Source organism: Monodelphis domestica, chromosome 1 (assembly GCF_027887165.1).
Source record: "Monodelphis domestica isolate mMonDom1 chromosome 1, mMonDom1.pri, whole genome shotgun sequence".
Taxonomy (NCBI): Eukaryota; Metazoa; Chordata; class Mammalia; order Didelphimorphia; family Didelphidae; genus Monodelphis; species Monodelphis domestica.
Window position 1 is genome coordinate 351,865,028 of NC_077227.1, and position 12,117 is coordinate 351,877,144.

Consider the following 12,117-nt stretch of genomic DNA (forward strand, 5'->3'; position numbering starts at 1 on the left):
ACCGTGGTGCTGACTGGCAGAAGCTGAACTGAAAAAGGTGAGAGGCTCCATTTTGGAGATTTTTCCAGGATACCTAGCAAATCCCATAGCCACTGGAGAGAACTCCTGATTTTGACCACACCAACCAATTTCATGAATCTCAACCCATGAAGCTGCTGTTTAGAGGGAGAAGATAAGAATTCAAAGTTATAAGTATGGTTACCTTGATACCCTTTGATGGTTGCGTCCCTGAACCTGAAGGTCCTCGTTTTCTTGCTGCAGCATTGTAATTTTCTCTTCTAATGACAGGTTTTTCTCTTTCTGAAAGGATCAGAAAGAAAGAGAACAGACACTAGAGGAGGTTAAATGATGGGTCAATTAAACACCTCTACATGCAGATAATCAATTCCCTGTTATTTATAATAATGGCTGAATGGATAGCAAGAAATCACAGATGATTTTTTAAAAACTGTCTTAGCCAAAAATAAGTTTAACCTCTTTTCCATCAAAGCTTTCACTAAAGTGACTAATAGATATATAGAGTGGATTCTCTAACATGACCAAAGAAAACATAGGGAGGGACACCTAGGTAGCTCAGTGGATTGAGAGCCAGACCTAGAGATGGGAGGTCCTAGTTTCAATTCTGATCTCAGACACTTCCTAGCTGTGTGACCCTGGGCAAGTCACTTAACCCTCACTGTCTAGTTCTTACCACCCTTTCTGCCTTGGAACCAATACACAATATTGATTCTAAGGTGGAAGGTAAGGGTTTAAAAAATACATAAAGAACCCCAGAGAATCAGTCAAGAGACTAATAAAAACAATTAACAACTTTAGCAAAGTTGATGCAATAAAGAAATTAGGGGAACACAGATTGTTTACCTGTTAGAATTGTGGATAAGGGAAGAATTTATGATCAAATAAGACATAGAGAACATTACAAGAAGTGAAATGGATAATTTTGATTATATTAAATTTAAAAAGTTTTGTATAAATAAAACCAATGCAACCAAGGTTAAAAGAGAAACAAAAAAAAAATCCAGAAAAAATGTTTATAGCAATTGTCTCTGACAAAGGCTTCATTTCTCAAATGTGTAGCAAAATGACTAAAATTTATTAGACTACAAGTCACTCCTCAAGTGATAAAAACAGTCAAAAGATATGAATAGGCAGTTATCAGAAGAAGAAATTAAAATTATTTATAGTCATGTAAAAATCACTATTAATTAGAGAAATACAAAATTAAAACAAGATATTACCTAACACCTATCATATTGATTAATATTACCAAAAATAAAAATGATGAATGTTGGAGAGAATGTGGGAAAATTGGGACACTAATACACTGTTGGTAGAACTGTGAACTGATACAACCATTCTGGAGAAAAAAAATGGAACAATGCCCAAAGGACCACAAAACTATACATACCTTTGACCCATCAATACTATTACTAGGTCTGTATCATAAAGAGATCAAGGAAAAAGGAAAAGGACATATATATGAAAAAAATATTTTTGGTAGTTGCTTTCATAGTGGCAAAGAATTAGAAATTGAGGGGTTGTCCATCAATTGAGGAATAGCTGAACAAATTGTAATATATGGTTGAAACGGAATGTTATTCTGCTATACAAATGCAAAATGATGAACAGGATAGGTTCAGAAAAACCTGGAAAGGCTTATATGAACTGATGCAAAGTGAAGTGAGCAGAGCCAGGAAAAGACTATATATAGAAACAGAAATATTGTATGATAATAAATTGTGAAAGACAAATATTAATCAAGATAATCAAGACTCATGATGAAAAATGCTAATCATGGTCATAGAAGGAACTGTTGGATTCTAAATTCAGATCAAAACATACCATTTTCACTTTATTTTTTTCATGAGTTTTTTCTTGTGTGTGTGATATATGTCTTCTTTCACAACATGAAGAATGTAGAAATATATAATGTATGACAGCACTGGTATAAACTATATTAGACTATTTGTCATCTCTGGGAGGGAAGAGGGAAGGAAGAGTGGGAGAGAATCTAAGTTGCAAAATGTCAGATAGCAATCATTAAAAATTATTTCTTCATGTAATTGAAAAATAAAATCACCAAAGCCTGGCATGTTATACACTCAGAGATGGAAGGACTTTAAAGAAGGGAGAGATCATTAGCAAATTAGAAGAGTAGGGAATATGTTACTCAACAGATTTATAAAATAGGAGAAATTTTTTTTAATAAATAAGAAATAGAAAGCATTATGAGATATAAAATGAATAATTTTAATTACATTACATTTGAAAGGGTTTGTACAAATAAAACTAATGGAGAACACTTATAAGCAATTTCTTGGACAGAGGTCTCATGTCCATATGAGAGGACTTTGTTAAATTTATAAGAATATGAACCATTTCCCAATTCTGGTCAAAATATGAACAGAATTTTTTTAGATGAAAAAATCAAAGCTATGTATAGCCATATGAAAAAATGTGGTTTAATCTCTACTTGAACAGGAAGCCCTACTTTAATATCTCCTCCCTTCAATTCCCTGAGCCACTTTAGTATAGAAAGAGAAGGTACTTCTGGTCTCATCCAGAGACAAAGTTTCCCTACACAAACCCTCTAGCCACCTTCTGACCATAGTGGCAGAGTAAAATCATGCCCATCAGAAGGCTTGGATTCCATTCTTGGCTTGACTACTAATTTATGACTTTTGGAAGTAATTTCTCTTCTGTGGTTTTGATTTCCTAATCCATATGAGAAAGGACTTGGATTAGGTAATCTGTGAAATCCCTTGGGGGTATGGGGAAAAGGAAGAATAAAGAGACAAGAAGCTGACCTACCACTATTTCCATTTGGATCAGCCTTCGGTCCAATTCATGGATACGTTCATTCTTCATTTCAATGACAAAGTGCAGACTTTCCAGCTCCTGCTCCCAAAATTGGCTAGGGCTTCCATAGTCCTAGACAGAGAAGCATAGCTAAAATCCATTCACGTATCTCTTCACTGACTAGTACTGAGACTTGTCACTATGTTCTTGGGCAAGTAACTGAACCCTTTTGGACCTTAGTTTCCTCATCAATAGAATTGGGATATTAAATTATCCAGGTCTTACTCTTAGAGGTGTTTGGTAGAACCATCAATAAATGCTGGGTCGAAGGGTCATCCACCATGATCAAGTAGGATTTATACCAGGGATGCAGGGCTGGTTCAACATCAGGAAAACTATCCACATAATTGACCACATCAACAAGCAAACCAACAAGAACCACATGATTATCTCAATAGATGCAGAAAAAGCCTTTGATAAAATACAACACCCATTCCTACTAAAAACACTAGAAAGCATAGGAATAGAAGGGTCATTCCTAAAAATAATAAACAGTATATATCTAAAACCATCAGCTAATATCATCTGCAATGGGGATAAACTAAATCCATTCCCATTAAGATCAGGAGTGAAACAAGGATGCCCATTATCACCTCTATTATTTGACATTGTATTAGAAACACTAGCAGTAGCAATTAGAGAAGAAAAAGAAATTGAAGGCATCAAAATAGGCAAGGAGGAGACCAAATTATTGCTCTTTGCAGATGACATGATGGTCTACTTAAAGAATCCTAGAGATTCAACCAAAAAGCTAATCGAAATAATCAACAACTTTAGTAAAGTTGCAGGATACAAAATAAACCCACATAAGTCATCAGCCTTTCTATATAATTCCAACACAGCGCAGCAGCAAGAACTAGAAAGAGAAATCCCATTCAAAATTACCCTAGACAAAATAAAATACTTAGGAATCTATCTCCCGAGACAAACACAGGATCTATATGAACACAACTACAAAATACTTTCCACACAACTAAAACTAGACTTGAACAATTGGAAGAACATTAACTGCTCATGGGTAGGACGAGCCAATATAATAAAAATGACCATCCTACCCAAACTCATCTATCTATTTAGTGCCATACCCATGGAACTTCCAAAAATTTTTTTTACTGATTTAGAAAAAACCATAACAAAGTTCATTTGGAAGAACAAAAGATCAAGGATATCCAGGGAAATAATGAAAGAAAAAAAACAAAGGAAGGGGGTCTTGCAGTCCCAGATCTCAGACTATATTACAAAGCAGCGGTCATCAAAACAATTTGGTACTGGCTAAGAGACAGAAAGGAGGATCAGTGGAATAGACTGGGGGCAAGCAACCTCAGCAAGACAGTATATGACAAACCCAAAGATCCCAGCTTTTGGGACAAAAATCCACTATTTCATAAAAAATGCTGGGAAAATTGGAGGACAGTGTGGGAAAGATTAGGCTTAGATCAACACCTCACACCCTACACCAAGATAAATTCAAAATGTGTGAATGACTTGAACATAAAGAAGGAAACTATAAGAAAATTAGGTGAACACAGAATAATATACATGTCAGACCTTTGGGAAGGGAAATACTTCAAAACCAAGCAAGAATTAGAAAGAGTTACAAAATGCAAAATAAATAATCTGGATTACATCAAATTGAAAAGTTTTTGTACAAACAAAACCAATGTAACTAAAATCAGAAGGGTAGCAACAAATTGGGAAACAATCTTCATAAAAACCTCTGACAAAGGTTTAATTACTCAAATTTATAAAGAACTAAATCAATTGTACAAAAAATCAAGCCATTCTCCAATTGACAAATGGGCAAGGGACATGAACAGGCAGTTCTCAGCCAAAGAAATCAAAACTATTAATAAGCACATGAAAAAGTGCTCTACATCTCTTATAATCAGAGAGATGCAAATCAAAACAACTCTGAGGTATCACCTCACACCTAGCAGATTGGCTAACATGACAGCTATGCAAAGTAATGAATGCTGGAGGGGATGTGGCAAAGTGGGGACATTAATTCATTGCTGGTGGAGTTGTGAATTGATCCAACCATTCTGGAGGGCAATTTGGAACTATGTCCAAAGGGCAATAAAAGATTGTTTGCCCTTTGATCCAGCCATAGCACTGCTGGGCTTGTACCCCAAAGAGATAATGGACAAAAAGACTTGTTCAAGAATATTCATAGCTGTGCTCTTTGTGGTGTCCAAAAATTGGAAAATGAGGGGATGCCCATCAATTGGGGAATGGCTGAACAAATTGTGGTATATGTTGGTGATGGAATACTATTGTGCTCAAAGGAATAATAAAGTGGAGGAATTCCATGGAGACTGGAACAATCTCCATGAAGTGATGCAGAGCGAAAGGAGCAGTACCAGTAAAACATTATACACAGAGACTGATACATTGTGGTACAATCGAAGGTGACAGACTTCTCCATTAGTATCAATGCAATTTCCCTGAACAATCTGCAGGGATCTAAAAAAAAAATACTACCCACAAGCAGAGGATAAACTGTGGGAGTAAAAACACCGATGAAAAACAACTGCTTGACTACAGGGTTGGAGGAGATAAGACTGAGGAGAGACTCTAAATGAACACTATAATGCAAATTCCAACAACAGGGAAATGGGTTCGAGTCAAGAACACATGTGATAACCAGTGGAATCATGCGTCGGCTATGGGAGAGGGAAAGGCAGGGGGGGGGAGGGGAGGAAAAGAAAACGATCTTTGTTTCCAATGAACAATGTATGAAAACGACCAAATAAAATAATGTTTAAATAAAAAAAAATAAATGCTGGGTCCCTCATTTACCCATAAAGGAGTAACACACTGGGTCTGCCTTGGACATCTCTCCCAATCTCCTTGAATCACAGAATCTCTGGATCAAAGCTGGAAGGAACCTCATGTAGTTCAATCCCTACCTCAAAAAGAATCAATCTTCTTTTTTAACATCTTTGACAATTTCATCTATATTCCTCTCTATCTGAAGACCTCTAGGAAAGGAGGAATTATTTCCCTTCAAGGCAGCCCATTCTACTTGAGGGAAGCTATTATAGGAATCAATTACTTATTAATTTGTATTATGTTTTAAAATTATATAAAGAAAAGTAATTTGTATATGATTAGCTATGAGAATATGCATTATGAATATGTAGTTTACTAAAAATGTAATTTGATTATATATTTTTCCTAATTATTATTAGCATGCATTTCATTATTTTGAGCCAAAATCAGCCTCTCTGTCACTTCTACTCAGTGTTCCTAATTCTCATTCCAGTTCTTCAGGTTTTTGAAGACAGCATATTTTTCTCTAAGTATTCCTTTTCCCAGATTGAGCATTCTCAGTTCCTTCAACTAATTCTCACATGACATGGTATTAAGTTCTTTCACTGTCATGATTATCCTATAGCTAGCTAATATCCTTCTTAAAATGTGGTACCTAGAACTAGACTCCATATCCTAGCTCTAAGCTATGGTTTTTATGAAGATAAAGGACAGGAGAATGAAATGATTGGTTCTCTCATCCTGGACACCTTTGGATTTTCTAAAGATCTAGGTTCATGGAAGTTTAATGTCACTATTTTCAAACAGTCCTACCTGGATATGCTTCTTGTAATCTCTGTTCAGGATAGATTCTTCTACCCTCTTTATCTTGGCCTGGAAGACCTCCAGCTGAGAAGTTAGTCCTTCTATGGTCTCCTGGAGGGTAGGAAAAGAGATGGGTTGTAAAGTAGGGAACCAAGAAGAAATATGACCAAAGGCTACACAGTAGTGAGCAGATAGATGGCTGGTGGGGGTGTGGGGTGAGGGGTTGGGAGTGAAGCATAGTTGTATCCCTTCTAGTTTGTCCTATTCCAGTTCATCCTTCATTGGCTGCTAAATTCACTTTGTAAAGTGGAGTTCTGATTCCTTCACCCTCCTGCTCAAAGACGTTACATGGCTCCCCACAGATACAGGATGAAGTCCAAACTCCTTCATTGCTGTCCTGATTTATCTCTTTAATCTCTTCTGCAAGAACTCTACCCTTTAATCTTTGCTTTTAACTACATGATATGTATCCTTAATTCTATTCCTTGATCATCTATTTTTCTGTTCCCTAGAATTTCTTTCCCATTTCTTCCTACCCATCCTTTAAGCCTCAGTTCAATTCTTCCCCCTTCCAGAAAACCTTCCTTGATTACCCCAGCTCTTAGGGACTTCCTCTTTCCCCAAACTCCTTTAGCACAAATATTCAGTATAATTAAGTTCCCGGTTGTGTGGTATAAAGTCTTATGTTGTTCCCTAAGAGTTGTATTTGTCTTTTCTCCCTAGTTGATTCCTTGGGGGAGAAGCAATGTGAGAGTTGAATGGTTTTCTGCATTCAAGAAACCATAAACACAGTGGGATCTTGTATTCTCTGTACCTTTCAGCCAATTGTATGACTTTAAAGATATGCAAAATGCAGACTGTTCCCTTCTCATGCTGTTATCGAGAATAGTCTAGATATAAATAAATGTATAGCTATACATAAAAACTTGTGGGTACATACAAATATATAAATGTGTATACTGATACATAGATGTACTAAAACATATATACTTATATATGTACCTCTTTCTCATACGTGCATACACACACATATATCTCAGCACTTCTTGTGGTAGCAAAGAATCAGAAACTAAGTGGGTGCCCATCATTTGGGGAATAGCCAATGGTATTGTGATGTTTGAATCTAATAAAAGATTATTGTATGATAGGAAATGATGAAGATAAAGAATTCAGTGAGGGGGGAATCATGAATCATGTTACCATGGAAAAATACTCTAAATTTAAAAAGGGGAAAATTTTTCAGAAAAAAATTAGAGAGGATTTGTGTGCTCTGATCTAAAACCACATGAACAAAAGCAGGAAAATAATTTATATGATGACCACATCAAAGTGAAGGAGTAGAATACTGGAAGATAACAGAATTATGAATCATGTACTAGACAATTGTGACTTCAGTGTCATAATAATGAAGCATGACATTGTCCTCTTTCATATGTTATACAATCAATCCCTCAATGACTTGAGAAATGTCCCATCAGAGCATTATCTACGCATACTTAATTGTGTCAGCCATTCTTCCTATTTTTATTTTCTCTAAAGTAATTTCTACCTCTTTATGTTAGATGTCACATGGTATATACTCCCCTACCTTTTATGGAATGGACAGTTTGCTGTAGAAACTTTGACAGATTGGTGCCATTTAGAGTCTATTTGCTATCCTTCAATTTTCATCCTTTAATGCCCTCAGGATGGCAACAAGTTTTCTATAAACTCATGTTCTTTCCTTAATTTTTTTGCTTTACTAAATAATTATTTTGATAACTTTCCTTTTTCCTCTTCCTATCTATTTTACAAATGAGTTTGTATTCAAAGCCAATATTATCCTTTGCAATTAGTGCTCTCTACTTGACAAAAATGTCAAAGAAGAAATTATAGTTGCCCCAAAAGGCAACTGAGTTTATATATAATATATGAATGTGTGTGTGTGTATATATATAGAGAGAGAAAGAGAAAGAGAGTGATTTATAGGTCTATTTTGTCATCGTTATAAATTCCTGGTAAATAATAGTATACATATTTATCTAAGGGTCCTTGGTGGAAATATGAGAAAAAATACAAGACAGGTATTTGGAGATTATTTTTAAAATATATGTAAATGTATGCATCTTTATAGTTGCATAAGTGGCTGAAAGAAAATACAATGTTGGCTATGCTTATTTCCTGTCAATTACAAAAACAAACAAACAAAAAACTTCATTTGGCAGTAGAGGAACATGAGAGCATAGATAAAGAGCTGCAAGGGACTTCCAAGACCATCTAGTACAGTACTCCCTCGCATTTTACAGATGAAGAAGTGAGGTCCAGAGATGTTAAACAAGTTGTCTAAGATCATACAGGGAGTAATTATCATACCTGGGATTTGAATCCAGGACCTCTTGTCAAATATCTTTTCTACAATAAATACATGTTGGGGGCAGCTGGGTAGCTCAGTGGATTGAGAGCCAGACCTAAAGATGGAAGGTCCTAGGTTCAAATCTGGCCTCAGACACTTCCCATCTGGGTGACCCTGGACAAGTCACTTAACCCCCAATGCCTAGCCTTTACCACTCTTCTGCCTTAGAACCAATACACAGTATTGATTCTAAGGTGAAAGGTAAGGGTTTAAAATTTTTTTTTAAATACATGTTGTCTCTAACAAGGACTCTCTTGTGCATATGTGAAAATCACAGAAGATTCTTTGGTCAATGCAGCCACAGAGATAATTCTTTTTGGGGATGCTTATTATTTGCATTTCATTTTTTAAACCCTTAACATTGGTTCCAAGGCAGAAGAGTGGTAAGGGCTAGGCAATGGGGATTAAATGACTTGCCCAGGGTCACACAACTGGGAAGTATCTGAGGTCAGACTTGAACCCAGGACCTTCCACCTCCAGGAATGGCTTTCTATCCCCTGAGTCTCCTAGCTGCCCCCTTTGTCCTTAATTTTTGAAGAGGACGAATAACCTCACTGGTGATAGCTTGACTCAAAAGTGAATTAAATTTAAACAAGGCAGAGTTATGCAAATTGTTGGCCTCGCTCTCTCTTCCAGAGTCATTAAAAGTCCAGTAGAAGTCTGGTGATGGCCCAAAATGCCCTGGATGACCCTGGCATCTTTAATGTCTGACCAAGCTCTAAGTACTGCACAATGCCTGCTTTTGTCACCTTCATGGCTAGGGAACAGAATGTTTTCATCTGCCCATTCCACCAGAAGAAGTCTCTTGTGGTAGACAACTCTGTAATTCATCAATTCAATAATTCATCAATGGGTTTGTGGCCCATTTGTTACCCCCAACCTAGTTTAGCATATCTGCTGAAATATACAGCTTCATGAAACCACAGATGAGTTTAGCACCAGGTGGGCTCCAAAAGTGGATGAGAAGCCTTGAAAAGGGCTCAGCAAGCCTTCACCCCAGAAGTGCTTGTCCCCCCTGAACACCTTTACACCTTAGGGATACAAATAGGGATTCTAATGATTAAATGAAACCCGACAGAGGGAAGCTTATGCTTGCTAAAACAGTTCATGTAATACAGATTTATTATAAATTACATGGTCATCTACATTACCGTACGTTAATTCATTACCATCACAATGGAGGTTGTCCTCTACTATTTATGTGATAACAGGCATTCCTTAGACATGGTGAGGAATTCTCTATGGGTGGCAAGGTCATTCGATTATCTCATACCAAAGAACCTCCTCAATGAGAAGCACTCAAAACAGTGTAACTGAAAAAATACTATACGAAAACACCAAATGGATGGAAAAGCTTATTGTCCAGACTATTATAGGTCAGTCTATTAAGTCAGAACATTTATTAAAATAGTATGGGTTCTGGGGGCAGCTGGGTGGCTCAGGGAATTGAGAGCCAGACCTAGAGACAGGAGGTCCTAGATTCAAATTTGGCCTCAGACACTTCTCAGCTGTGTGACCCTGGGCAAGTCACTTGACCCCCATTGCCTAGCCCTTACCACTCTTCTGCCTTGGAGACAATACATAGTATTGACAGAAGGTAAGGGTTTAAAAAAAATAGTATGGGTTCTGTAGATGGACAGTGTGCAGGACCCAAAATAAAACAGGAGGAAGAGAAGAGACTCAACTACATTTGAGAATCTGGATAGTGAATGTAATGACTTGAAGCTGTTCCTTAGAGCAAAAGCCCACCTTTGGAATATGGATGTCCTCCCAAAGGCTTATGGTTATAAATCTTGAAATACCGCCATCTCAAAGTAATTAAAGTTGTGGGTAACCCAAAGGAAAATTGAAAGATGCATAATAAGTATTAGTAGGCTGCAGCATATTTTCAATGATGATCTATGCACAAGAAATGGAATATGAAATGTCAAGGTATTATATAATCAGAAAAGGATGCAGACCAGTTAGTCACCTGGAGAGAAGTACCTGAAGAATATATAGCCGGAGTGTTGCATTAGTGTACATAAACTAGAAAGAGACTTAGCTGAAGAACCCCACCATTTGGGGGTAGATCTTCTGTAGAGTTTATGGGAGACAGGGAAAAGAATCACACTGGGTGAAAAAGCATGGATATATTGTGACTTGTGTCAACGGAGAAAGTACCCACTTTGATGAGATCATAGATTCATTAAAATGACACATGGGTAATGTGTGAACTGGGTGAAGAGAAGCATTTTAACCAGCATGGGAAAATGGAGCAAGAGATATTATCAAGGACTTATCTGCCTGGAAAAGGAAGTGGGTTGGTTCTGTATTAAGAATCAGGGGTATAGGATAGCCAGATGACTCAGTGGGTAGAGAACAAGCCTAGATATGGGAGGTCCTGGGTTCAAATCTGACCTCAGACACTTTCTAGCCATGTAACCCTGGAAAAGTCACTTAACCCCAACTGCCTAGCTCTTCCTGATCTTCTGCCTTGGAACTAATGCTAAATATTTTTTCTGAGATGAAAGGTAAGGGTTAAAAAAAAGAATCAGGGTAAGGGTAGGTAGGTGGCTCAGTGGACAAAGAATCAGGTTAGAGATAGGAGGTCCTGGATTCAAATCTGACCTCATATACCTAGCTGTGTGACTCTGGGCAGGTTATTTAACTTGCCTAGCCCTTGTCATTATTCTGCCTTGGAACCAATACTTGGTATAGATTCTAGGATGGGAAGTAAGGGGATATGTTCCTCTAAAGAGAGTTTAGACAAGAATCACACAGATGAGGTTTGAAGATCAGGGACCTCTATCGATAGAGTTGGTGTCCATTCTGGATCTAAACTATCAAACTATTAATGTCCTACCCTGATATCTCATCCTGACCCAGAACTTTGGGTTCTAAGAGCTAGACCAGCACAATAGAAACTCTGAAATGTCCCAATGACTTGACACAAGCAAAGCTTTGATAAAGGGACTGGTGCTAGACTTGGAGTCTATTTTTAAAAAAATAAAAACCCTTACCTTCCATCTTGAAGTCAATACTGTGTATTGGCTCCAAGGCAGAAGAGTGGTAAGGGCTAGGCAATGGGGGTCAAGTGACTTGCCCAGGGTCACACAGCTGGGAAGTGTCTGAGGCCAGATTTGAACCTAGGACCTCCCATCTCTAGGCCTGGCTCTCAATCCACTGAGCTACCCAGCTGACCCCTTGGTGTCTATTTTTAAAGGCACAGTCTCTCTAAATTCAGAGAACTTCCTCACCGAGTTGACTACAAGAGTGATGAAGGCTCTGGCCATGACAGCTCACTAACC

The 12,117-nt window shown here is 37.4% G+C and overlaps 1 protein-coding gene across 1 annotated transcript in view; it reads right to left on the minus strand.

The window, feature by feature from the left end:
- Positions 1-12,117, minus strand: part of CCDC69 (coiled-coil domain containing 69) — a 34,498-nt gene that overhangs the window by 3,324 nt on the left and 19,057 nt on the right. The window contains exons 6-8 of the mRNA XM_007473900.3: positions 6,445-6,546; positions 2,812-2,931; positions 203-300 (exon numbers count right to left, since the gene is read on the minus strand). Coding sequence (XP_007473962.1) covers positions 203-300; positions 2,812-2,931; positions 6,445-6,546 — 320 coding nt within the window. The remainder of the gene's footprint in view (positions 1-202; positions 301-2,811; positions 2,932-6,444; positions 6,547-12,117) is intronic.